At 46.5% G+C, this 26,957-nt stretch overlaps 1 protein-coding gene across 1 annotated transcript in view; it reads right to left on the minus strand.

Annotated features, from left to right (window-relative positions):
- The window catches only part of C9 (complement C9), a 189,477-nt gene that overhangs the window by 37,324 nt on the left and 125,196 nt on the right, over positions 1–26,957 (minus strand). The window contains exon 7 of the mRNA XM_069627168.1: positions 15,302–15,542. Coding sequence (XP_069483269.1) covers positions 15,302–15,542 — 241 coding nt within the window. The remainder of the gene's footprint in view (positions 1–15,301; positions 15,543–26,957) is intronic.

The following is a 26,957-nucleotide window of genomic DNA, read 5'->3' on the forward strand; positions in this document are numbered from 1 at the left end:
CCTGCAGGTTCAGAGAACCTGGGTCGTGATGTAGGATGGCGCCACCTTCCCTGTCGAGAAGGTCCACGTCCGTCGGCAGTTTGAATAGGGGGGAAGCAGACAAGTCCAGAAGGTCCGGGAACCATATCTGCCTCGGCCATGCCAGTGCGATGAGGATCATCCTGCACCGGGACCGTCGGAGTTGATTGATGAGTCGCAGAAGCAACTGTAATGGTGGGAACACATAAAAGAACAGGCCGTCCCAGGGGAAGGAGAATGCATCGCCCATGCTCCCCGGCTGGGGAAACCTGCTGGCGAACCTCCGGCACTTGGTGTTCATTGCCGTCGCGATGAGATCTATCTGGGGATTGCCCTATCGTCAGAATAGTAGATCCACTTGATCCTGCTAGAGTTCCCACTCGTGGCACGAGTGCAGCTCCCTGCTGAGTGAGTCGGCAACAGTGTTCTTTACTCCTGCCAGGTGGAGGGGTATCAGGAACATCCCCTGGGTGACAGCCCAGTGCCATAGATCCTGTGCTTCCTTGGATAGGGCTGGGGATCTGGTGCCCGCCTGCTTTTGGATGTAGAACATTGTGGTGGTGTTGTCGGTGAAGTTCCGCACCACTTTGTCCTTGAGGGACGGAAGGAAAGACCTGAGGGCCCAGAACACGGCCCAGAGCTCCAGGATGTTGATGTGCAGGGACCTCTCCTCTGGGAGCAAAAGGCCTCTTGTGAGGAGATCTCCGGTGTGCGCTCCCCATCCCTCCAGGGAGGCGTCCGTCATCACCGTTTCCTGGTGCGCTGGGGTCTGGAAGTCCATGCACGTGGGTGCCGCACCACTGGATCACATGAAGGAAAGTCTCGTTGAGTGGGATCTTGTCTTCGAAGCTTCCCGCTGCTTGCGTCCAACGGGTGTCGAGGAACTCCTGCAGTGGCTGCATCCGCAACCTGCACAGACGCATGAGGTAGATGCATGATGACATCATGCCTAGCAGGGACTTGATGGCCCTCAACCTGGCCACTTCCATGGTCAACAGCTGTTGTACCTTGCCCAGGATGGACTTCGTCCTTTCGTCCGACGGTGAGGCCAAACGCACCACTGTGTCAAGTCTGGCTCCCAGGAACAGGGCATCCTGCGACAGTACCAAGTGGGACTTCGCAAAGTTGATCGAAAATCCCAGTTCTGTGAGCAGGCGGACAGTCTTCGCTGTGTGGTTGACTTTGTTCGGATGAGCCAATCGTCCAGGTAGGGGTATACGTGGATCCCCTGCAGGTGCAGTCGTGCTGCCACCGGTGCCAGGCACTTGGTAAAGAGCCTTGGAGCCGACTTCAACCCGAAGGGCAGGGCCTTGAACTGGTAGTCCCACCCTTGGACCATGAAACGTAGGAACTTTCGATGTCGTTTGTGTTTGGGGATGTGAAAGTAAGCATCCTCCAAGTCCAGCGACAATAGAAAGTCGCCTTCCTCCAGCTGTCCCAGCACGTGCTGAAGGTTAACCATCCGGTATTTCCGGGCTTTGATGTATTTGTTGAGGCGCCGAAGGTCCAGGATGGGCCGCCAGCAGCCGGTCTTCTTTTGGACGAGGAAGTATCGCAAGTATACTCTGGAGCCTTTGGGGTGAGTTCTATCGCGCCCTTTCTCAGCATGGCTCGTACCTCCAGAAGCAGCTGTGGAACATGGTTTTCTTTCATGGCCACAGGTGGGAAGTGGGGGCATTTTCTTTGGAACTCCAGAGTATGCCCGTGGGCCAGGGCATCCAGCACCCAACGGTCGCTGGAGATGGACTCCCACACGCCAACGAAGTTCGCCAGCCGGGGAGCTTAGGTGGGCGCCCGACGTTATGGCCGGTTCAATCCTGTTTCACTGAGGCCTTGCCACCCTGGGCTCCTTGGCGATGATGACGGTATCCACCGGCCTTGCTGTGGCCTCTGTAAGCTTCCGGCGACGAGGAACGGGCAGCTTGGCGGTATGACGATGAACTGCTGCTGGATCCTTTGGAGGCACCTTGGGATTTGCCTCCGGAGGTCCAAGAGGACGGCCGTCGTTGATGAAGAGTGCCTAGGGAACGGGCCGTCTCGGTATCCGCTTTGATGTCCTGTAGCGACTTGTCCACTGCTTTCCTGAACAGGTTGTTTCCGTCGAAGGGCATGTCCAGTACCCTGGTCTACACATCCTGACGGAAGTTGGTGGCCCTGAGCCATCCGTGCTGGCGCAGGCAAACGCTGTTGCCCATTTGATGAAAACTGGTATCGGCGATGTCCGTAGCTACAGTGATGGCGTGATCTGACGCCACCTCGCCTTCTTGCAGGATTTCCAGGCTCTTGTCATCCGGGAGGAAGTCCAGGATAGGGGCGATCTTGAACCACAGCTCCCTATCATAGCGGGCCATGATCGCAAGGGCATTGGCCGCCTTAATGGTAGTCGTTGCTGACGAGATGACTCGTCCCATGGCCTCTAGCTTCTTTCCCTCGCTGTCCGGCGGAGAGGTGGAGGATGACGCCGTCGCCGCTGCCGCTTTCTTCTTGGCTGCTGCGGAGACTACGGAATCCGGAGTCGGTTGCGCTCAGAGGTACATAGGAGCGGAATTCGGGACCCGGTACTACTTCTTGTAGCAATCTCTCTTCGCAGGGGCCGTGGAAGGTTTCTTCAGAAGGGACAGCCCTTCGTCCCATATGTCATCCAACAGCGGGACCGAGAGTACGGTTTCCCTCTTGGCTTCCCGTCGTTTGTAAAGAAATTCCTCTTTGTTTTGTTCCTCGACGGTGAGGGTTGGGGGTCCTCTGTTTCCTCCACAGCCCGTGGCTCCTCTTCGGCTCCACCGTTACTCTGTACATCCGCCTCATCTGGATCCTTCCCATAGGTCCTGACCTCCTTGAACTTCTTGTCATGGATTGCTTTGACATCAGCCAGCTCATCCTCGGTGGTGGTATCTGTGTCCTTTAAGGCTACCGTGCCACCCCCTCTTTATCATCAGGGGGTTTCACGGGGGTCTTCTCGATAGGCTGGAAAGATGTTTCCCTCTGGGGTGGCAGGGAAACCCTAGGCTTGAAAGTCGTCTCCACTGGGGTAGCCTCCACAGGCTTTGCCAGGGCCGCCACAACACCTTCAATCGAGGCCTTTGCCGAGTGAATCAGGGCCTTCATGATCTTGGGCGTGTCTGAGGCCTTCACCTTAGGGGGAGGGTCACCGCCTCACCCCCCCCTTGGCTTTCTCTGTCGGGATCGACCGAGGCTTCTCCCGAACCTTACCCGGGTTCTCCGATTTCCTTTTCACAGAGCCAGAACATTGGCTCATGGATGATGGCGTTGGTGGCATCACGCCCTGCCTGGCAGCCGAGGGGCCTGAACCAACGGCGCTCTGGTGCCTGCGGACTTGCAGTGCTTTGCCTTTTGTTGGGCCCCCATCGCCGGATTGATAGATTGATAGATTGATATTTTATTTCTATCGCGCTCGTACAAAAGTGTTTCACAAGTGGCCGGAGCGCCCTCAAAGGTCTTAGAAGACCGCTCGGGCTTCTTCTTCTCACCTGCTGCCGGGTTCTTCGCCTCCAGCCAGTCAGCGAGTCGTTTACGACGGTCCTTCATGGTCCGGACAGACATGTTCTTGCAGAACGCAGAGTCCTCCTCCACGTGCGTTTTGTCGGCGTGTAGACAATAGAGGCATGCCATACCAACACTGGTGAAACAGGAAGCCTTGCATTCTCTTCCACTTGCTCCTTCCAAAGGACCAGGGGCATCCTAGCAGGCATATAAGAATCTTCACAGTCACAGGCACTTCACCAAGTCCTCAATGTGATACTTGCATCTTCAAGAGTTTTTATTTTTTAGTTTTTTTATTTGTATATGGTTTACATACGAAACCTTTACAATCAATTTCAACAAAATACATCTATAGTTAGAATACAATCTTCATCACGTATTTGTAGATAAAAAGAGAAAGACAACATTTGTTATAAAATGCATTTCATCATTGACCACTTTTACTCACAGGGTACTCCGTACACCGAAAATCCTAAAATATCCTAAATATGTTAACGGCACAAGGAAAAGAGAATCAGAAGAGGGGAAGTGCACTTTAGCCAACATATATGCTATACTATAATTTCCAAGATTTGATTATTATTATAAAGCCCATACCTAATAGTAGTGAAATGTATCTTCGGGTTATAGGCACCTAATATATACCCTCCAACAGCATTGCAGAGAATTTGGTGTGCCTGGTATTATCGAGCCAAAAACGGCCATATTCCAGAATTAAGATTTCCCCACAGCCAGAGCGGAATCAGTATAGAGATCCAGGGATTTCATCAAGCCGGCCACTGCCAATCCTTCAGCATTATTCTAAATTCATATACACCTGGACCAAATGTATTCATCTTCACCTATAATGCCCCATTTAGCAAATTTCTCCATATATGTTGTTCTTTTCGCCTTGAGCTCGGGACATGCGAGCAACACATGTTTACTAGTTTCTATAACCCCTAGCTTATCGCAGAATCTGCAATGGACATTCATATCATCCACTACCTTCCTTCTCCTCATTACCTCTTTTGTTGGCAGAATGTTGCATCTTAATCTAAGGAGAAGAGAGCAGTGATAATTATTAGGGAACTGCGTCATGATAAACGAGATCGACCCCCTTTTTTTATGTTTGTGTTTTGGATCAGAGAGGGAGGGATAGCTATGGAATTGCTCCGTCATGTTAATCCAATCCTTTTCATACAGGAGTTTTTTTTTTACTTTCACTGAATTGGTCACAAGCGTCTCCTTATCTGTAGCCAAATCTAGTAGAATCTGATCGCAGAAATCCCGAAATGCATTTAGATATGCATTCTTTACAGATCTTCCCGTAATAGAGATCAATTTGCCTAATTCCTCATAGAGAGTTTCAATTATGGGATCTAATAGGCTACGGAATAGAGCCAGCATCTGCCATTGGGACCTCACTTTCAGGGTCAAAAGGCTGAGTTCTAAAGGAATTGCAGCCATTGGGATGTTATTTGGCAGAGTGTATATAGACATGCCTCATTATACATACAGGACTGCTCAGGGTATATTACGACGTAGCAGGCTCCCCTGTGCATGCAGTGCCATTGATTGCACCCATGTGGCCCTCGCACACTTGCGACCATCTAACACTTGTGCAGGAAGAGCAGACACAGGCCTTCTGTGCACGTAGAGCTGGTGCCCAATGCATGTAATATCTCCATGGATGTGAATGCCAACTGCCCTGAAGCGGTTGTAGGTCAAAGGATCGACACCAAAGGACCAAAAACGAAAGGATTGAATTTTTAACATTTCTTTTTTTTCTGGGGGGGGTCCCCCCTCAACACCCATTTTTGTGGTAAAAACCACTTTTTTTCCACTAAACGAAAACACAAAAATAATACATAATTTAAAAAAAAATTGATCCTTTGGTTTTCGATCCTTTGGGGTCAATCCTTTGACCATTCGACCCTTTGTATTCGATCCTTTGACCAGACACCCTCTGAAGCTACACAGAACAGCTACTGCTCCTGCAATCAACTATAGCTCAACAATTTGAGGCAGGATAGTTCACCAGTTAATGGTTGCCAGATGATCTGGAGACTGCTCAGTGAATATACTCGGCGTGTGCGTGTCCTCAAAAAGTGTATAGCAATACATGATGCACATGCACATCCCGTCATCGGTTCAGAGGTTGAACATCTGTCACTACGTATGGTCAAAACAATCACAGGATTCAAGGAAGTGGAACAATGCTCATGTTGCTGGCTGGTGATCTCACACTTCCTGAGAGCTTTTATACAATTATGCAAATTAAATGCATAATCCTATTACACAACAATACGGACAGAAGTTGCTTAACGACATTCTCAAATGACATGGCCAAACTTCCACCGGAGCCATTTAAACAGTATACCACTGGTCCCACAACATGTGATCCACATTACAAAGGAGACTCACTACACAGCTGAGGTTCTGAATGTGTACTATTGTCTTATTCTCAAACTTATTATGTACAGTCCACAATAAGTGTGTGAACGATTAACAAATTGTCCAACATACTTTGGGTGTGTTTTAAATAAGTTACTCATTTTCTGTGCATTTCATGGGATGCACGTTTTCTGCCCAATCTGATGCTCATGGCAGCATTGGCACATAAAAAAATATATATATATGTGTTATTTACTTGTGTACAATCAAACAAAAGATTTTTACAAGAATCCTAGTCGAGAGAAGCAAATTCTTTTCAGAAAAGAAAAGAAGAGAGGAAATCCAGCCTATCGATTTATCAACGAAAAGTAGGCAGTAAGGTAAAAGAAAAGAGTTTAAAAATTGCTTGTTTCCTATAATTTAGAGAGGTGACAGTGTCCCTAAAGGATTTGCAGGTTCAGACGCTCTGACAGATGTTGTTTGAGCAGAAATCATCTTCATGGCTGTCTCCATAATCTTGACATAACACGTATACATCAGACAGATGCACCAGAAACATGTGCATCGTGTCAGATGGGTTCATAAATGCCGACTTATTTGTGCATCATTTGCACAATTTCCACTGTCTCACGCACTGACAATTTTTTTGACAATGCTCTCGAGATTTCATGCATGGCAGTCACATACGCGATGGAGTAAGTGCCTCCTTGCACTGCTGTGCAGCTCATTGAGAAACTACAATTCAGTGCAATACATTGGAAGTGGTCAACCCTCCGAAACCATGCTGGACTAACAACAGTACTTAAGGGTCAGGTTAGAAAATGTCCTTGTACTTATTGTTATGGTGATCAGGACATCAACTCACATACATCCATGCAGGGATCCTCCCAATGTTGCAAGAGAAAAGCTGCTTATTAAAATTTGATTTTGTATTCATCAGGCTGCTTTTGGCTTTGGTGTTTGGCATTCTGTTCGTTCTGTTTTCCCAGACATTGATCCATTCATTTTATTCTAACCTCCAATACCTGTAAAGCAGAAAATGATTATATAGTGGCTGTCGAGGTGTTCTTTGTGCAGGCAGGCCCCTGGTAAAAGGCTGAACGACCACTAACCTTAAAGCTGGGAAAGTACACAGCCCAAAAGGGGAGCCAAACATTTAAGGCAGGCAACATGGCAGAGCAGTCAGGGTTAACTCCAGGGAGGGAACGCAGGCTGACGCCAAAATACAAGTCCACCCACTTATACTTAAAAAAAATACACCACACTTCTATACTGAAAATTATACACCTTTTGTACCCTACACAATTACATAACAAAATGCTGGGTTTACAAAAGCCTTGAAAAAACCTTCCACCTGTAATGCGAAAGTAGCATATGCCATTTGATCCTAGTCACACATTCCACAACCCCATGTAGTAGCCATCCTTTACCTCGAGTTCTGAGACACATCACCAAGGCATTCTGGGTAAGCAAATAGGCCTGAATGCGAGCCTTTTTCTCCAGGAAATTGTGCTACTGTATACATTCTTCAATCAACCCAAGACAGACATTGTCCAGACAATGCTGATCCTGCAGTAAAAGAGATACTATTCCACTTCAAAGGTTTCATTGTATTCATCTTAAAGGAACTCTGCTAATGGAGTGTTGTCTATCAGCTACTGAGCAGTGCAGAGCATATATTTATTTATTTATGTGAATCTATAGTGCCTGATGTTGCATGGGTCACTGCAGAGCATTGGTGCTGCCGTTTCCCATTCTTGGGTGACTCAAGCATTCTGAAGTAATGTGCTTTCCTAGGATCATTAATGTATGCATTTCCTAAACTCTTAGCAGCCTGCCACTCTCCACTGTCCTCTGCCCCTGGGGAGAGATAACAAATGCTGTACCATGTGATCTTTCTCAGAAAAGCACCAGGTGAACGGCCATGGGGACTAAACAGCAATCTTATCTCACTCAATATTTGTTTATTTGAAGAAACGCCTCTTTGCATACACAAACAGTTAATCAAGGACATAGAAGAATAGAACTCATAAAACGCATGACCTAATTGTGATAATAGCAAGAGCACGCTGGGCCATAAGAAACCAAGTTGCACCTCACTGAGGAGACCCAACAAGGCCAACATGGGTCTGTGGTTGCTTGTGTTTCTGTGCAGAGGTGACCTGGCCTAGCAGTTTGGGCTGGGCTGCTCCCATTGGTGGAAGTACCTGACTGATTTGCATATGGCTGGAACCCTTTTGCAATGGCACAGGTGGGAAAAAACAGCGTGTGGAAGGTTGCCCAGAGCAGTGCCAGTGGTTCAGATTTATTATAAACCTTCCACCCATCACCTTTTTGGTTGCTACTTGTGATAAGACATGTGAGGCCAAAGATTGATGGTACAAAGAGATCAACCTCCATTTTTATTTACTTACAAACATTTGGGAGAGCTCTTGAATTAATGAGCACTGCAGTTAACTGTAGTGCCACCTACATTTACATTTTTGTTATTTCAATGTTTAAGCATGGATCTGGTCGAGAGCAGTGAAATGCTGTACTGAGTTTGGGGAGCCAGCGTTTGGGCTGGCATCATTCAAGAGTAATCCGGTACTGTGAGTTGAGATATGTGCGTCGGTATGTGCATCTATCGGAAATTAGTCCTTGCCCAAGTGTTGTTGAAAAATATATGTTTTGTGAGATTAATGAAGCTGGAGCATTGTGGGGGCATTCTGAGCCAACACTATTGAGTTCGAGAGGGTGGGTGCATATCAACAGAAGGATTGCATGACAACAGAAGGATTGTTTGCAGGTCCTCTCTGTGCGGACGAGTTGTAAGCCAAGCCGGTTGGTCAATGTCACCTCCATCCCACACATTCAGTAGCAAGGGATAGTGACATTTACTGTCACCTGCAAAAGGAGACCTTGCCACAGATGGTTATCATGGAGACTACAATATTTCTATCGCCCATAAGAAACTATTCCTCCACACAGCTGTCAAGATTTGAAAGGGCTTTGCCACACTGCCCAAAGAAGGGGCGCTCCTCCCCCAGAAGGCCAAATCAAATAATCCACATCACCCCACTAGCACCATCTATAGATCAAAGCTGAATGTTGCAGATGGGCAACCCATCTACTGGGCTGTGAGCCTGTGCCCACTTCAGAGAGTACCCCTCATTCTCCCACTTTCTTTTTTTCAAGAAGAGACCTCCTATTGTCTTTAGGCAGGGAGCCTAAATCATTCTCAATCACCCAGATCATTCTCAAACGATTAAAGAGTTTTGTGATAAAAACCAGGCATCTGTTCTATCCTCTCCTTGTAGAGTCACTCTGACCGAAAATTGATGATTGTTTAAGTAGTTAATAAACCTGCTTCTGAAATGTATGCAGAACTTGAAGATTGTAGGTTTGAAGTCCATGACGGGTAGGATATGTCAGGCTTTTATCCTACACAGGCTGAACAATTCAGTACCTGTGATGGAATGCATTAAGCCAGAATTTAGGCTTTTGGGGATTCAAGGGCCACTTTTTGGTGCAACTGAACTTTCCCCCCTCAGCTGTCATTTTTGTTTCCTTGATCTCTTTTTGGTGGACAAAAGGCACTTTTCCAGAATTCCCCCTGCCATTATGTTCCTTTTTACTCATTATAAAAATGTATATGGTATAGGCTCTCCAATTTTGCCCTAGGCTGATTTTATCACCCTAGACAAGTTTTAGTGAGTAGGTTGGTGGCCGGTATACTTTAGTTTTGCCGTCAGGAAAGTGCAAGCTATTTTTAATTGACTGAATTTGTGGTCCAATGTACCATTTTGGTAGCTATCGAGGTACCAATGGGTTATTTTAAATCCTGCTCACAGCCACTTTGTGTTTCAGAGCATTCCTTTAGGTGAACAGGAGTCATGTCAGCCTCCATATTGGTCATAACTGGTGTACACCAATAGAGGTCTCTGGAATACACTGCTCACTTCCTGTGGGGTGGTGAAGGCCACATGGCAATCCTACTGACCAACCAGTATGGTTGAGTGCATCATCTGACCCTCAACCTCCAGCCCCTTTTAGCGATAGCTAAAATTAGGCCAGCCCAATTGTACAAGGGTATTTAGGCTTTGTCCTGCCAATGCTACATGCTTGGTTTCCTTTTTGCAATGAAGAGGACGCAGGTCTACTGACACGCTTGAGGAGCTTTTTACTGCGATTTCCACTGATTTTGTAGTTTTTAACCATTACCTGGCTAGTTACAGTGGTTTGTGCATATACCACTTTGGGTTTTTGCCTCTGGAATTCCGGTCCAAGCCCAATGATGTGTCTCCTTCAGTCTCCATTTCTGGTCCATTTTACCACTGCCAACCATGGTTTACCACCAGAATGTTCTAATTCACCTTTTGTTCCTGCAGAAGTCCAGAAGGTGGTTGAAGTCTCAACTACCTGCCAGATGTTCAGTTTGGGGCGACCCATGGTGCCACACGCTGTTGTCTCCATCCTGGGACTCTTTGTTGCTGTGCTGCTCTTCTTTTTTTCACACTGCTGCTGGGATCCGGCTTCTCTGGATCCCTCTTCTGCCTGAAGTCTTCCTCGCTGGAATTTTCACTCCTGGCTTGAAGGTAGAGATCCTGATAGTAGTCTTTCCTTTTTTTCTTAGGTTGCTGGGGCCTTCGATGGCCCTAGGGTTCAAATCCTAGAGATTCAAATCATGCAGACCACACCTGTGGGAAAGAAATGCCTACTCACCAGGTTGTTTCGCATTGCTGGAGACATTTTTGCAAAAGTTATTGCGTTGCATACTTAGCTGTGGGTCCTGGGGTGGGCGAATATTTGAGATACCTCAAGACGTTCCCCTAGACGGTGGTAGAGATTCCTCGGAGGCAAGTCTACCACAATTTCCATGGACTTCTTTGGGGGTCGGGGCAGGGGAGGGAGTCCTGTTCTCCTGCTCCTTCCTATAGGGCCTGGATCCAGCTTCTGACCTCTGGAATACTTTGCTGGGGTCTCCTGTGGCCTTTCCTAGCGATGACCATTGCAGAACCCTTTCTTGCCAGGTGTGTTAGCCTTCCTCGTATGGTTAGTGTTTGTAGCATACTCAATGATCTGCCAATCAGACCCTACTTTCTTACTGCTCCATGCCAAAAAGCATAGTGCATCTTTGCTGTGACTGTCTCTTGTCACCACCAGAAGGTGCCCTGCAGTGGCAAAAGGGCAGCTTCAAAGGTGGCATGTTCATTCCTGAACACAGCTGCTGGAACCCAAATATCCAACAGACAAAGGTAGCTTTTTATCTGTATGCACATCGAATTTAAAACAAAAAAAATAAATCAAGATTGTTTATCCCAGCAACGGGGGGGGGGGGGGAAGAGTTGGTAAACCTTAAATATAATCCATGTCTGACATGGTTGCTTCTGAGATTACACAATGAACCGCCACAAGCAGTTGAAGTCATTTTATAGGCAGCTTGTTGAACAACGACCTATTCAAGAAAGGGCCTGATTTGTATATATAATGTTGTTTGGGTTGGTTGCCACCAAACTAATCATGTTGGATGTCACTATCTTTGATCCCTGTGAGAAGGTTTGTTACCTCTTCCAGTCAACAGGAACACTCCCATGGAGATCAGTTTTTCAAAGACAGTCCGGTCATTATAAAGGCCACTTCTCACTAGGATGTTGATTACTGAAGTCGTTTTCTTGTAGGCTGGAAAAGGGGTGGAGTTAAAAGTAGCCTAAGAGAGAGGTCTGACCACCTTGGATTTTGCCAAGGTTCCCAAAGCTGCTGCGGCCCCCTTTCCTGCAGGCAAGGCACTCTGGGTAAGACCTCAACAGGCAAAGGACAGCTTGTTTCAGTAGCAGGATTGCACCCTTAACAGACTTTCCTAGGGCCAATATGCTATGCCATTGTTCCTATACATGCACAATTCATCTTTCAAACATTTATGAAGATGGATTCATCTAGAACCTGATTGGCAGTACAGTTTATTCCAAAGTCCTCTGTCGGAGATGTAAAGACCAGGAGCTCCAAGGAAATGGAAAGCTCTTCTCCCTAACTATTCCACGAGCCGATTTAGGAGGACCAGCAGACTAGACAAAGGCTACTACAACTGAGATCACTGGTATCCAGGATCCTGCAAGTGCTCTTTAAAAACCTTTCCGATTGGGGAGGGTAGAAGAAAGGACTCTGCCCTGAGACCTTGGCCTGTCTTTCAAGCCATCTTGGTGCCAACTAGACCAATTGGAAGCGCCTCTTCCAATCTTGTTTAATGCACTGATTAAATACAACAGAAGCATTGCCTCGACCCGAGCCATGGAAGTGGACTCGATCTGTTGGAAGCAATCGGCTTGGCCAGTAGCGAATGCGGATTCGATCCACTGTGAGCCCCGTCCTGAAATCGTCTCAATGACAACTTGACCTTGGGAAAGCAAGACTCAACTTTTTTGACTCCAGCTTGACTGCAGAAAACCTCTAAGGAGCTAATTTTTATCAAAGTGTAACAAACAAAATGCGAAATAGCAATTTGGTAAGGCTTTTAAGCATTTCATTTAAGCCATGCCTCATTTTCAAGTATTTGCAATTTCTCCTCTCCCTTCTGCTTGGCCATGCAAATACTCTGGTACACAGTTGGGCCCTGAAAAACAAGCAATAAAACATATTTGAAGTGGCCATTACTCCATGGTCCGCCTCAAAGGGCCTTAGTTACTTGTAAGCAAGCCCCCCTTTTGCAATGTTTTAAAAGACATATCCAATAACTCCCATTTTGCTGCTGAAATATTTGCTGGAACGCTCACGTCTACAAACTGAGTGCCGCTTTATTCTGAAAGTCTGCATCTGAGTGTTCCCTTACTGTGTGGAGTGCAGGGGCTGGGGGGGGGGGGCAGTAGTGGTTTTATTAGGTGTGAGCATTTTCGTTTAATGAAAGATCATTTTTTTTTATAGAACCTAGGTTGGGCAAGCCTTTATTTTGGTACCCTTGTACCGTTTGAATTGCTTCTGTCCTAGTTCACATCCCTCATGCAAAGAATAGCCAGCCCTTGGCCCAGGTTTACATAATCAGTAATGGAGTTCTACCCGTCAGGCTGAGCCGGTTTCACCTTTATGATTGAGATCACTGCTAGTTTAGTAGCAGTGCGGGCCAAGTTGGGGTTTTATTCACTCCTCATCCCTATACCCCTGCCGAGCAGTGGTCATTTTTCACACACACACAACCTGAAGATCACAGGTTAGAATTCCATGATTCAAGCCTTCATCCTACTGAGGCTCAGAATGTTAGAACCTTTGTGTTGGATTATAGTAACATCTGTTATATATAGCACTACAAAGCTGCAGGACAAGACAGCAACATTAAAAAAAAGTTATTACTGTTGGTGGCGGGGCAGGGGGTAGTTCAGTTAGCTTTTGAAGTGACGAGTCATAATTCCATGACCATTGATAGACCTTTGCACGGAGAAAGCATTTGGGATTGAAAATAGGGATGCAAAACGTCTAGTCCTAAAAGGATTGTGCCCTGAATAAAAGCTACAGATCAGAAACCATTGTGGGATATGAGCGATTAGCATATCTACGGTATCAAAATATGGGATGCTGAATATTAAGAAAAAACACGTCAATTGCCCACCCATGCCCACTGTAGCCAATGCAAAATAAAGTAACATTAGTTGGAATAACTAAAACGCACCAATAGCTCAGCGGTTGGTGCTTTTTACAAAATCTTTCTCATTGCCGAGATGTTCTTATCAAAAGGCTTCCCTTAAAGTAGAAAAAATAGTATTTCTAAATGCCTGCTCCAAACCTTCATAACCAGAACATACCTTTAAAGGATGGCCAAAAATATATCTGTGGTGGTTTAAAGTACCAATCTATCGGAGGGCACTGTCATAACTTTTGTCCACTGTGAGAATGTCCATTCGGATTTTCTAGTGACTCCATGCAGGCCTGGCTGAAGATGTGCGAGGGCCCATTTCAACATGATGGTTGCCCCCCAACCCCTTGCTTAGAGTGGAAGAAGTCTCAGGCACCCATGGGGGGGCATACATTATAATGAAGATAAAGATAAGTTTAATAGCCGCCAATTATCACGAGACAGCGAGCCAGCCGAGAGCTGAAGCACTGAATGCCCATTGAATAGCTATGAATCCTTCTCTTTAACCAAGTGGCTGACATGGAGGAACTAGTGTTGAAAGGCAACAAGGTCATTACACTTCTGTTTTCCCCAATGGAAGCGATGGCTGAACAGGCTCCAGAAAATACAGCTTATAAGGCGAGCGCCGCAAAGTTCACACTGTAAGTCTTAGAAGGTAAGTAGTATGTAATGGGATTAATTGCTGTGTTTTTAGACTGCCAACCGGCAATATGGGGGCAGTTGCTGCTCCACCTCTCCCGAGGCTCGAGGTCCCTTTGATTTGAAAATGCGCCAAAGCCCTGACTCCATGTCATCAGACACCCTGTTGCAGTATTGTTCTTTGATTTTTCAGTCATCTCACACCACTAGCCTCAGGCAGAGCCGGCCTTAGGGCACGGCGGGCCAGGCGACTGCCCGGGGGACCATGCCCACCAGGACACCATTAGCCCCCTGCCACTCAAGCTCGGGGGGAGTCTTTCAAGTGCTCCCCCAAGCTTGCGTAGTGGGATAAGGCAGGCAGGCGCCCTTTTGTTATTAAATTATTACCTGCCGTCACCCAGTGTTGCCATAACTATGGACAGTGCGGTAGACGTAGTCCGTATTCAAGGAAAAGTACCTTTTCAGCGGAATCCTCGCCAGTCCCGTTCTTGAGGTCCTCTGCATTCAACAGGGTCAGTTTTCCGTATTATTTGAATGTGACGATGCCATGACCCCCATCACCACATGTTGGTACTCGTTTTTGCCACATACAACCTGCAGTGAGTCTTGGCTCTATCAGGCATCAGTGAAACTATCTCTCCCCAAATTTCAGATGTCATCCTAGCAGTACACAGCATAATTGTCGAAGATTGAGCTTCATTAGCCACTGCTATCCATACAAGCATCTTGAGGAGCAGGAGTTGGAAAAAAATGTGGCACTCCTATCCCCCCGGCACTCCCCCTGCCCGCATAGGGTGGAGGGGCAATTTGCACAGGGCACTGCTGCCGCTAAGGCCGGCCCTGGCATCAGGCCTAGTTGCGTCGCTTTCTTTTAACCCACATTTAGGATATACACGCTTTTTTGATCTTGCCCTCGGCCCGTACCTTGAATTGTGGGCCTGTAGAGCTTAATTATGAAGGTTTATCTATAAGGTACAGGACCATATACACAGTAAACTAATAATCCATGTAAACCTGAAAATCTGAGAAAGCACACCATTATATGAGAAGTCATCTGTTTCTTAATAACCCATCCTGTGCAATGTCTCACAACGAAATTGAATTTTCATAACCAAGTGCGATAATGTACCAATTGACGGTTTGCAATAAATGTTTTTGGAAACGTACCTTTTTGCTTTAATTCACTGGAATCCAGCACATACACCATATCATATATCCCTCCGAGTTTCCCTGAGACAGTGTAATGCGTTCCGAAGGTTTCAAGAAAACCGAAATATTCCCCTTTGTCGTAGGTGAGGGGCAGAGCAGCCAGGTCGCTGATGAAAGCATCGGACAGCATGTTCTCGCGAGATCTCATTTGGAACGTTCCCAACTGTACCTTTCCTTTCACGCGCACAAACTCCTTATTCTGCACAATAAAAGGAGAAACGTGGAGGTCGTTATCTCTCATCACACACACGAACTAACGTGCAGTGCTATATATCCTTTCTTTGACACATGCCTAGAGTAGGAACAACAACTTTCAGCTTGATTTGGGGTCTCTTGCCTCCTCCTTCAATAGTCAACTAATAGAATTGTGATCACATATACACAGACATGTAAATATTAAAATAGAAAACATTTAGGGCCTGATTTACAAAGCCCCTTTCAATGGGATTTTTCCATTAAAACATGCTTTTGTAAATCAGGCCCTTAGCTGGATCATCAAGCAGGCGTTTCTGGTGCGCAGAGAGACTCTTTTATACGGAAAGATACACTGTTCTTTAAGGAGGGTAATTGACATGTACCATAGTGCTTCTGAATAAAATTTAAAAAAGTATGCATTAAAGCACTGTGCTTCACAATGCATGCATGCATTTTTAAAATGTGCACTTTACCATCTTCGCGGTATGTCCAGCTACTTCGGCCTCATAACTCTGGCCCGTGGTATTTCAATTAAAAGTTAGATGGTATTTATGTCATGCGGTATTGCAGCGGAGGGGGTTTGGGGGGATACAACCAGCAGTAAAAAACATACGATGAGGACAGCAAATACGTCCTGAAAATAAGTGGAGAGGACCCCCAAAACATTTGTAAACGTGCTTTTCCTTATAGGAACGGATATGTAGCGTGTAAGTTATTTTACCACCTATAATACAACCGTTAGACTTTATATACATATTCAAACTCCAAAAATACAATAAGCAATAATAACATCACCCAACAGTTGTCATATATACATTTACATGAACAATAACTGAATTACAATAAATAATATTAAAATCAACCATCTGTCACTATAACGATAGGTATATAAAATCAGGCAATACTGCAATATTAGCCGGATGTTGGCCACACTGCAATATTAGCCGGATGTTGGCCACTCTATCGCAACATAAGGCAATAGGGGAATGTCCTCACCATCAAAGTAATCTTGCCATAAAGGTTCAAGTCCAAGGGTCTCCATATCAGCACTTATTGCAGTATACACATTGAATCAAAGGGAACCCAGTGCTTCACATTACATTAATACAGGTCTTAAGCTCTCTTTGCACAGACCTCCACACAGTCTACAGGATGCCATAGTCAGGAAAATGTCCCTACTCCTGAAAAGTGCTTTCCTTAAGTTGAACTTAAAACGTATACAGATAGCCACAATTTGATTGTTAGGATAAGCCACCCGATAATTACAGCATCCGGAAGCGAAGTAACGAGTGTGACACACGATCTGCCGCAGAGGATTTAGTAGCCAGATGAGTTAATACTTGTTCAGAATCAATGGCTAACAAGGACCTTTTGACTGATGGATTCACCTTTGGTTGGACAGAATTAACCAATATGCTCTCCTTGATAGTTATCCAGTCATGCGCGCTTCCTGTAAGTCTGATAGAACGGGAGCCGGTTGCAGTCAAGGATGTCACTGTTACCTACTATTGTTCAACCACCATTGAACCCTGTGCGAGGCTAATACAATGTTTTGGTTTCAACTTTCTCGAGCTAAACAGCATAGAGTTGGTTTTGCCTGGATTTATTTTCAGGCCATTTTCATTACAACAGTGAACCAGACAATCAAATGTGCTCTGCACCCCTGTGGTGTTAAATGGAGTAAGATCAAGTCGTCGGCAGACCCCAGCCAAGGTATTTTCCCCATGCCCAGAGCCTGGAGGGTATCGACTGGTTGTTCTCCAAGGCGTCCCAGAGATCACATAAGAACAGATTAAACAATAAGGGTGCTAGTATGCATTTCGGTCACTAAGTGCACCACAGTTGACCAGTCTCACATAAATAACTTCTGGTAGGCTTTAAGCCACCTACGATAGTTCCGCTTGTACTTTTGAATCAAGCTAGCTGTTTCCTCCCCGTCGCTCAACCTACTAATAATACATCTCAGATCTTTGCGTTGATCTTGTTTGGCATTTCTGATAGATATGTATATATATATATCGAAATGCCTTGGTTTGCTGTGGCAGAATGAGATGGAGAAGTAGAGATGGGATTGATAATCTCTGCAACAAGCTTGGGGATTCCACTGCTATAAAGCGTGTCAGTAACTCAAGCCTCACCTCTCCTGATAACTCTCCAAAGGGACCCCAGATCTTGGCTAATGGATTTTGAAGCATAGACAGGTTAGCTTTGCTTAATTTTGCAGCATTCCAAGTGACGCGACTTTTAGCAGGGTTCACCTGTAATGTGTGACCATGATCAATCTGCGGACCGGGTATTACAAGATTCATAGAAACTAGAAGTGGAAAATGGTCACTCATGTGGAATTCTGCATAGGCCGACATAGCCCAAAGGGAGATTGGCACAGACAATAGTGCTAGCGCGATTGAGCGATACCCACATATAATTGCCGGGATAACTCGATCTACATCTTCCATTAACCATAAAAACATAAAAACCCTGCTGTGAAAGGGCGCTGTCCATGGCCGTTGGCTGCCCCGGCTCTTGCTGTGTGATATGGGCCCTGCCCCCCTTTGACTCTGAGCGCAAGGAAGCACTGGGATAAAATCCCAGCAGTCTCGTCCTTGCAGTGTAAATCCGCTGTGAAAGGGCATCGTCAGTGGGTGGGCAGTGTGCTCTGGAGGCGGGGAGGAGTCAGATCATATTGCCAGTTGTGTTTTACGTGGGGATGGTCACAAGTGGGGAGCAGAGCTTGGAGACTGGAACTGTGGAGGCCTGCAGACCAATTTGAAAGTTATTCGGCACTGCACAGATTTCGTGGGGACTTGGGAACTGTTGTCTTTTTGGTATGTGATTTCTCTATAAGGGTGAACTTGTTTTGGATCAGTACTGCAGGAGAGCGTGAGACAGAACTTTTTTTTTCCCCATCTGATATTTTATCACTTTTTTCCGGCTGTGTTTAAACGTTAAAAACTTTTTAAAAAAATGTAACTATGAATTAACCAATTTATAACTCTGAACTGTTTTAAAATTTGTGGTACTTGCACAAAATAAGTATAGTTGCTATTTTGCCTTTTTTCTATTTGAATGTTTGTACATATTGGGCCTGGTTCACAGAACATTTTCCTATGGGATTGTGCCATTATAAAACACTTCATGAATCAGGCCCATTGTGTTAATTGCAAAATCTGCTTATTGCATAGATTGGACAGATTGATCCGTGTGCACCTTTTGTTCTACTGAAAACATTTGTAAGGAACTCATGGTGGCAACAGTAAAGACACAGTAAAGACTAGTGAACACAGTTCAAGGGTGTTATTTAAAGTGTATAATGGGTGAGAAAAATACCTAATCTAAACCCAAACCTAAGATGTGAGCAAGCTACGACCATCTAATAATAAAGCAATGCTGGTGGCCTCTTGTCAAATAAAAAGGGCATGTACTAACAAACCTATTGCCAATCCTTAACGCTAAGTTACAAAATAGTGTGGGATAATGTTCATCAGAAAAGAAAGTATTTGCTAAATGATAATTCTAGATGGTATGGCTGGGGTCTACCTTCCCCACGTTTTTAGCACGGGGCAAGGTGGGACTACTGAGCACAGCACACTCCTTGGCCGCTCCAGTAAAAGGTTAATTTCCAAAATATCAAGGACTTCTGTGGCCAAGTCTCTTTCACACAAAGTCTCCTGCCTCAGAGGAACAGATGTGTTACAATCGAAGAAAAAAAAAGTTCCTTCAATAAATCTTCATGGGGCGAATACTCTTCACCTTAGGTTCCCCCTCTGCTGAGTTCCAATCTCTTATACAACATGGGCCTCCTTGCGTCGGGTTCACTACGGCCTTTCTTTCACAATGTAACATTCTAGAGTCTCAATGTCTTTTTAAACAACCATTCACTGAGGACAACCCTCAGCCGGGTTCACTGTTATCGATACAATGTTTATGGGAGTATTACTGTTCACCCAAATTCTCAGGCATCCCTCAGCCGGGTTCACATTTGCCAAATACACAGTTCACTTTGCTTTCTCACAGTGCAGGATTCACTTCCCTTTGCTCTCCTTGCCAACGTGTCAGAGTCTTTTGAATGAAGGAGTTTGACTCAACACTTGTATGACCCCTCTGACTCCTCACGTTGGCCTCTCCTAGGGTCTCCTGGTACTTGTAGTTTCAACAAAGGTGGGACCAGCCAGAGTCCTTCGAATGAATGCCCACGTGGTTCCTGACCACTCTGCAGCTGGTTCTTCAGTGGAATTTCTTTTAAGCTTAAACACACACAAGTTCTTTATTCGCAAGTTCATACAATGTTGCCCTTTGCAATATTGGGCTCAACACAGTCTGGTTTGCTATCCGTTCCCTCGGACTTACCGGCTGTGCTGAACCCGTTGACTTGTCTTGTCTCTGGAGTCAAGTATGGTACCACGGTAGCAAGAGTGCCTCCCCGCCTGGGTTATCAATGCGGGAGGCCCCCCCATGTACTGTTGATGTCTGTTACACCACATGCCAGCTATAAATCCCATTTTTATGACTCTTTTCATTGAGGCTTCATGGGTCTGGGTTGAAAAGGACAAGGGTACTTCCCTCCTTGTCATCCTCTCAGGTCTCGACGCCTTTCTTCTTCGTTTGAACTGCCGGTACGGAATAGATACTTTGACCTTGCTCGTAGTGTGCTCTCGTGCTCCTCCTTTTATCCCTGTGGGGAAGGGAAAGGGCCGTCACTTATGCGTAGTTCTTGTCAATTGCCTCACCCTTGTATTGCGACAGGTCAGGTAAATGGCTCTGGTGTTGGTCCGTTGTTTTTCATGATGTAAAAAGTGTTCATGTCAGGAAAGTTGGGCGTAGAGATTCTAAATATCCTACGGGATAGGATGGGGAAAGGGGGTTACAAGGAAGGGGGTACTGTGTCCTACCCTTCAGCATCCCACTTCCACTCGCCAAAGACCTCCCCCCCCATACAGATGATCCTCTGACACTGGTCTACCCCTGGGAACTGGATCCAATAGTGATGGCTATGTCCTAGCCACCTGGATGAAAGATCTCCAGGGACTAGCGGGTGAGACACCTTCAGGTTTCTCACATATTGCAGAGGCATAATTGGTGTTGGCTCTCCGGTGTTTGTTGAAAATGGGTAAAAGCAAGGCGGCCAACACCATTTCGCCAGCAGTGGGTCACAAAAGACTATTCAAATGTTTTAAACCCATTGATGTCAACATATTGATTGCAGAGATTAAGGGCCTTTTTTAGGCAATATTTAAGCAATTTATACAGCTGATGCTGGGAAAGGTACCAGTGTGGCATCTGGCATACAGACTTTAAACTCCAATTGTAGTGTAAATCCCAATGAGTCTAATTTAATGTCAATATTAATGGACCCAGTTGAATCTAGGGGTCATGCTTCATATGCTACAAAATATGGGACCAATGTGGCGAGAGGAAAACAAATATTGGACCCATTGGAATCATTTACGGTGGTAAATGCTCGCGATCAGAGGGATGGCAAAAATGATGTGCTTTCCAATTTCTGGTTTGATTAATTGGCCTGGTATGGGGCCTGTTGAATGTCATTCCCCAGCCCCCCTCTCCTCTCTAGTGCTAACTGGAAAACAGAGTATAGAGGGGGGGGTAGATCAGGGTATTGCCCATTTAGCCATACGAACGGAAGTGGTTTTACCACAAATGGCTAGGGGAGATACCTTATTGACTGTTTTGCCAAACCAAGTTGATTATGTTCACCCGATGTGTGTATCTGGTGTAAACACCAATAATGGTATGGGGGAGCCCTTAATGAGTGATAACAGTGAATCTTTTGAAGCAACTATCACAGTGTTAAACAGTTTTGAAATATTGAATGAAGTGACTCAGGATCAAGAGAAGGAGAGGGAGTGGGTGGTGAAAGAGAGTAAGAAGAGGGGGAGCAAGAGGGAGGATTAGAGGGTGGGAGAAAAGAGGGGAGAAAGTTGACTTGCTCAATAGAAGTGAAAACAAGTGTTGTTGAAGTCAGGTCCCGAGTAAGTAACCTGGCAAAATCACCCCCAGCTATGAGTGGTGCATTGATGCCCGGTCCTAATGGTGTGCAAATGAAAACTGTGACAGCAAAGGATGCCTCCTGCTACGAAAGACATAATAGAGGCCTTAAATAGAGGGATTATGAGCACCTGTGATAATGATTTCATAAGAGGAGTTCAACCATTACGGGCAATTCCAAATTATGTTTATAGGAACAAGAGCAACGGATGGTACCGCAATAATTAACAAGGTGCCATAGGCACCTGTCTCACCTGCAAGAAAAAGTTATGAAAAAAGCCGGTGTTAGGATGGGATCGATGTTGTGTAATGAAAGGGACGTGTCTATGTATGATGTCCAACAACTATGGGCAGGTGGCACAGAAGACTTGCCGACATTAGTGAATAAAGTCATACATTGGTTGCGCTGTGTTAGAGGATGTAAATCTGTAATCCAGAATAATATTGTTTTTTGTGCGAGAGGCAGGATGCCTTTCGGAAACCGTGATTTCATTGAAGTTACACTGGTTAACACAGACTTTGTTGAAGGGCTTTTGTCAATAGAGTATAGATCTTGCCCTCCAACAAGTACCAATATTTCCTTACGACCAAGAATACCAACATGTAGGCCCTCTGTACTAAAAAACCCTAACAAGATTAGTATGTAGGCAAAAGCTGTGGGTAGACCCGGTGTGGGACTGGGTGACGTTGACTGACTATGGGAAATGATGGGATGCCTGTCTGTTTGGAACGGGGACCCCAGCAATTACCACAAGAGGTAGAAATAGGCATTGTCAAAGAACTGAAGGTGCTTTGGTGGAATGTTGCAGGGGTAAATAAACTTACATTGGACTCAGACTGGGTCAGATTCATCAGTATGACCTTTTATGTCTCCAGGAAACATGGGCAATGGAGAAAATCGGGCTGCAGGGGTTCAGATCTTATTGCCAAGCTGCAACAATAGGCCCCAGAGACAGACCAAAGGGAAGACTGCTAACCCTATTTAGTTCAGGACTGGATTTGTCAGTTAAGGTGTTGTTGACGGGCTTGGATGATCTCCAGTGTCTGGAGGGGATCAACCCAAAAGGGAAATATATACGGAAATATATATTGATTTTCGATATTTATAATAGACCAGGGAGGAGCGGCCCATGGAAAGTATTAGGGTTATGTGTCCTATGATCGAGGACATTCAATATAACAACAAATGTTCCCCTTTAATTATGGCAATGGGGGATTTTAAGGCCCAATATGAACCCATAGAAATGTGGGATGGCCTATGGGACAATCAAGATGTAGTGTTTGGAGTCCCTAAATTGGAGTCGGTTAAATCTACTAGACGCCACCCCAGCACTATTGAAGTGGACAGATTCATATTTAAGGTGGGTTTGCGGTCCTGTAACAGGAGGGTTTCCCCAGATAAACCAGCAGCAGTAATTTACGAAGACTTCCAGGGCAGTTCACGGATAGATTACATTCTGATTAATGTGACTAACTGGGATGCACTCACCAGCATGGAAATAATAAGATGATCTGATAGTGATCACTACCCTCTGAGCTGTGTTTTGAGCCTGAAGTAGAGTGGGAAGTGCCCATTTGGAGTTAAAAGGGCGGGGGTAGTTTAATTACTATTATGGGTAATTCAAACCAGGTTGTCAAATGGTCATTGTTGGATCAAAGTCTGATCAAGCCAAGTATTTATGCGAATATTGATCAATATATTGTGGGTATTTGTCTGGCGGACACTGTGTCACCAAATATTGGAGAACTATACTGTAACATGGTGAAGAACCGGTTTTACTTTCTCAAACTAATAAGTAAAATAAGAAAATATAACCTGAACAATAATGGCTGGTATGATATGATATGATATGATATGATATGGTATTTGTAACGCGCCTATACACAAGTGTTTCAAGGCGCGACGAGGCAGGGAGGGGGGGAAACAAGGGGAAGACAGACAAACGATCCTACTAGGCCAGGTGTCATTCAGATCGCGCAAGTGCAGAGGTAAGGGGAAAAGGAGAAAGTGCAGGGGGAGGAGGTGGGGGGGAAAGTGCAGTACAAGGTAAGTAGCGTAATAAAATAATAAATAATAATAAAAGGGCCAGCTGGTGGCAAGTGCGAGGTAGGTGCAGAGCAAGTGCTGGGAAGGGGGCTGTAGGGATGCAGTGACAGTCCCACAGTGCAGGGGGAGCCAGGGAGGCAGTGCAAGTGGAGAGTGGCTGGGCCCTGGACCGAGGTCACAGAGTGGCCCAGATGCAGGTTTAGTGCAAACTTCAGTGGGGAGTTTAGCAGGTTTAGCAGGGGAGAGGGAGAGAGAAGGCAGAAGCGAAGAGGAAGGTTTTGAGGTGCTTCCGGAACCGGAGATGGTTCTCCTCAAGTTTCAGGGAGGCAGGAAGGCTGTTCCAGAGGGAGGCCCCTGCTGCGGAGAGAGATCTACCCCCAGCTCGTTGCTTCGAGAAGCGGCTGACCATGAGGGAGTTGGAGACGGATGAGCGAAGGGCTCGTGAAGGCAGATATTTAGGAAGAGAGAGTTGAAGGTATTGTGGCCCCAGGCCCCAGAAGGCCTTGTGGACAATGCAGAGGGTTTTGAACTTAATCCTCGCAGCCACTGGGAGCCAGTGAAGAGATTTCAGTCCTGGAGAGATACGGTCCCTGGGCTTGAGGCCAAGGACAAGTCTCGCAGTTCTGTTCTGGATAAGTTGCAGAGGGCGGAGAGTGGAGGCAGGCAGATTAAGATAGAGGCTGTTACAGTAGTCCAGCCTTGAGAGAACCAGGGCTCGGGAGACAGTGAGCTTCTGGGGGAAGGAGAGGAAGGGAAGAATACCTCTGAGGAGGTGCAGCTGGTAGTGTGACTTCTTAGAGACGTCAGAAATATGAGGAGAGAAGGAGAGTGTGGAGTCGAAGATGGCCCCGAGGTTTTTAGCTTTGCAGGTAGGGGCAGGAAGAGGGCCAAGGGAGGCCGGCCAGAGAGCTGCAGGAAAGGAGGGAGTGGGTGTGCCGATGAGTAGAATCTCAGTCTTACTGGCGTTAAGGCAGAGGTCATTGGCGGCACACCATTCCTGGATAGCAGACAGACAGTCGGAGATGAGGGAAGGAGAGGAGGAGGCCGAGGGTAGCCTGAAAATGAGCTGGGTATCGTCCGCATAGCACTGAAAGTGGGGGCAGAGAGCGGCGATGCGGTGGGCAAGGAGTGCCAGATACTGATTGAAAAGCCAGGGAGAGAGGTTGGATCCCTGGGGGACACCACAGGTGGAGAAAAAGATGTCAGAGAGGAAGGAGCCCATTTGGACCTGGGAGGGTCGACCGGAAAGGAAAGAGGTCAGCCATGCCAGAGCCTGACCAGTGATACCCAGGTTATCACGGAGACGGTTGAGCAGGATGGCATGGTTGACAGTGTCAAAGGCAGAGGAGAGATCGAGCAGAATGAGAACACAGGGAGTGTTGGAATCGAGGTTCAGGAGCAGGTCCTCACGGATGTTCAGGAGAGCAGTTTCCGTGCTTCTGGCCGCTCTGAAGCCGGATTGATGGTCATGAAGATTACCAACATATTCAGCATGGAGGTTAAGCTGGGAGATGGCCAGTTTCTCCAGGAGCTTGCCCAGGAAGGGAGTAATGGAGATTGGGCGATAGTTGGCCGGGCAGGAGGGGTCGGAAGAGGGTTTCTTGAGGAGGGGGTGCACAAGGGAGTGCTTGAGGGGGGATGGGAAGACTCCAGAGGCAAATGAGTGGTTGCAAAAGTCAGCTAGGGCAGGAGCCAGGGAGTCGATGTGGTCCTTGATGGTTTTGGAGGAACAGGGGTGAACCTGTTTAGACGAGGTTTTCATAGATCGGACTTGTCTGGAAACCTCATCAGCAGAAAAAGGTGGAAAAGCAGAGAAGGAGGGCGGAGGGGCGGCTGCAAGAGAGCAAGAGGAAGAGCAGGGAAGAGAGGGAGGGAGGTGAGAGAGAGGATGTCCTGAGTTTTTGAGATGAAGTGCGAGGCCAGTGCAGTGCAGAGGGCCTGGGAGGGGACAGGAGAGGTAGAGACTGCAGCAGGGTTGGCCAGCTCCTTGCAGATTTTAAAGAGTTCGGCCGAGTTGTTAGATGCCTCAGAGATGCGGGCTTGGATAAGGGCTCTCTTCTTGGTGAGAACAGAGAGCCGGTATTGCCTTTGGAGCAGGCGGCAGGCCAGTTTGTCAGAGGATGAACATGAAGCACGCCATTTCCTCTCTGCCACCCTGCACTTGCGTTTTAGGGTGACGAGATCCGAGTCATACCAGGAGTTACATTTGGCTTTGGGCTTCAGGCGGATTCTCATGACGGGGGCAAGTATATCGAGAGTATCAGATATAGAGGAATAGAGCATGGAGAGGGCTGCGTCAGGGTGGGAGTCAGCCGAGGGGGGAGAAGGGGCTGAGAAGGTAGCAGCGAAAGCCTCAGCTGACACGCGCTTCATGGGTCGGATGACCGAGAAGGTGGGTGGCAGTGAAGAGGGTGGCTTTGCCTGTGGGGTAGGGAGGGAGAGGTGGGAGGATAGGAGAAAGTGATCGCTCCAAGAGAGAGGAGTGGAGAGAGGGAGGGAGAGGGGAAGGTCAGAAGAGATCAGAGCATCAAGAGTGTGCCCTGCAGAGTGAGTAGGCCCAGATGGGAGAATAGAGAGTGAGAGAGAGTTGCAGAGTTCGCGGAAGAGACCAGTGGGGGGACAGGAGGCATCGAGGTGGATGTTGAAGTCACCGAGAAAGAGGAGTTGGGTGGTTGAGGACAGGAGTGAGGAGGAGAGGTCAGCCCACTCAGAGAGGAAGGAGGAAATTTGACCAGGTGGCCGATAGATAGTAGCCACGGTAAGGGAATGGCTAGGAGAGAGAGAAAGTCGGCAGACAAGACATTCAAAAGAGGAGTAGGTCTGCGTAGGAGTGACAGTGGCAAGAGTGTTCACTGACAAAGATGGATCTGCTGAAAAACTTTAAAAATGCAGGTTGCAATCGGTAAGAGTACTCTCAGGAGCCTGCGGGCAAATTATAAGGCAGTATAAGGGAAGAAAGCGCAATATGCCAATAAGTGAGACGAACTGTTAATATACAGTCAAAATGGTGACCAGACAAATTTTTGGAGGTTGTTTGGCAGCAATGAAGTGAAATATTGAAGTGAAATCAGTGGGTTGTGTTTGTAGCCATATTCCACTGGCCGAATGGTTTAAGCACTTTAGTAACCTTTACAAAAAGGGACAGGATGATTTATGTGTTCAACCTCAGTACCAATATTCTGGTAATCATTCATTACAATGTTCGTTAGCTGAAGTGGAGGAGGCCATTGTAGGACTGGGGAATATGGAGGCACCAGGACCAGATGGAATTCCCAAAGATTTGCTGAAAGATGAGCCCTCCACCTGAGCCCCTTTGTTCACCCCTGTATTTAATTATGTTACAAGAACGGGAGATGTGCCCCAATCATG

The sequence above is a fragment of the Ambystoma mexicanum genome, chromosome 6p (genome assembly GCF_040938575.1).
Source record: "Ambystoma mexicanum isolate Mex_15411 chromosome 6p, UKY_AmexF1_1, whole genome shotgun sequence".
NCBI lineage: Eukaryota > Metazoa > Chordata > Amphibia > Caudata > Ambystomatidae > Ambystoma > Ambystoma mexicanum.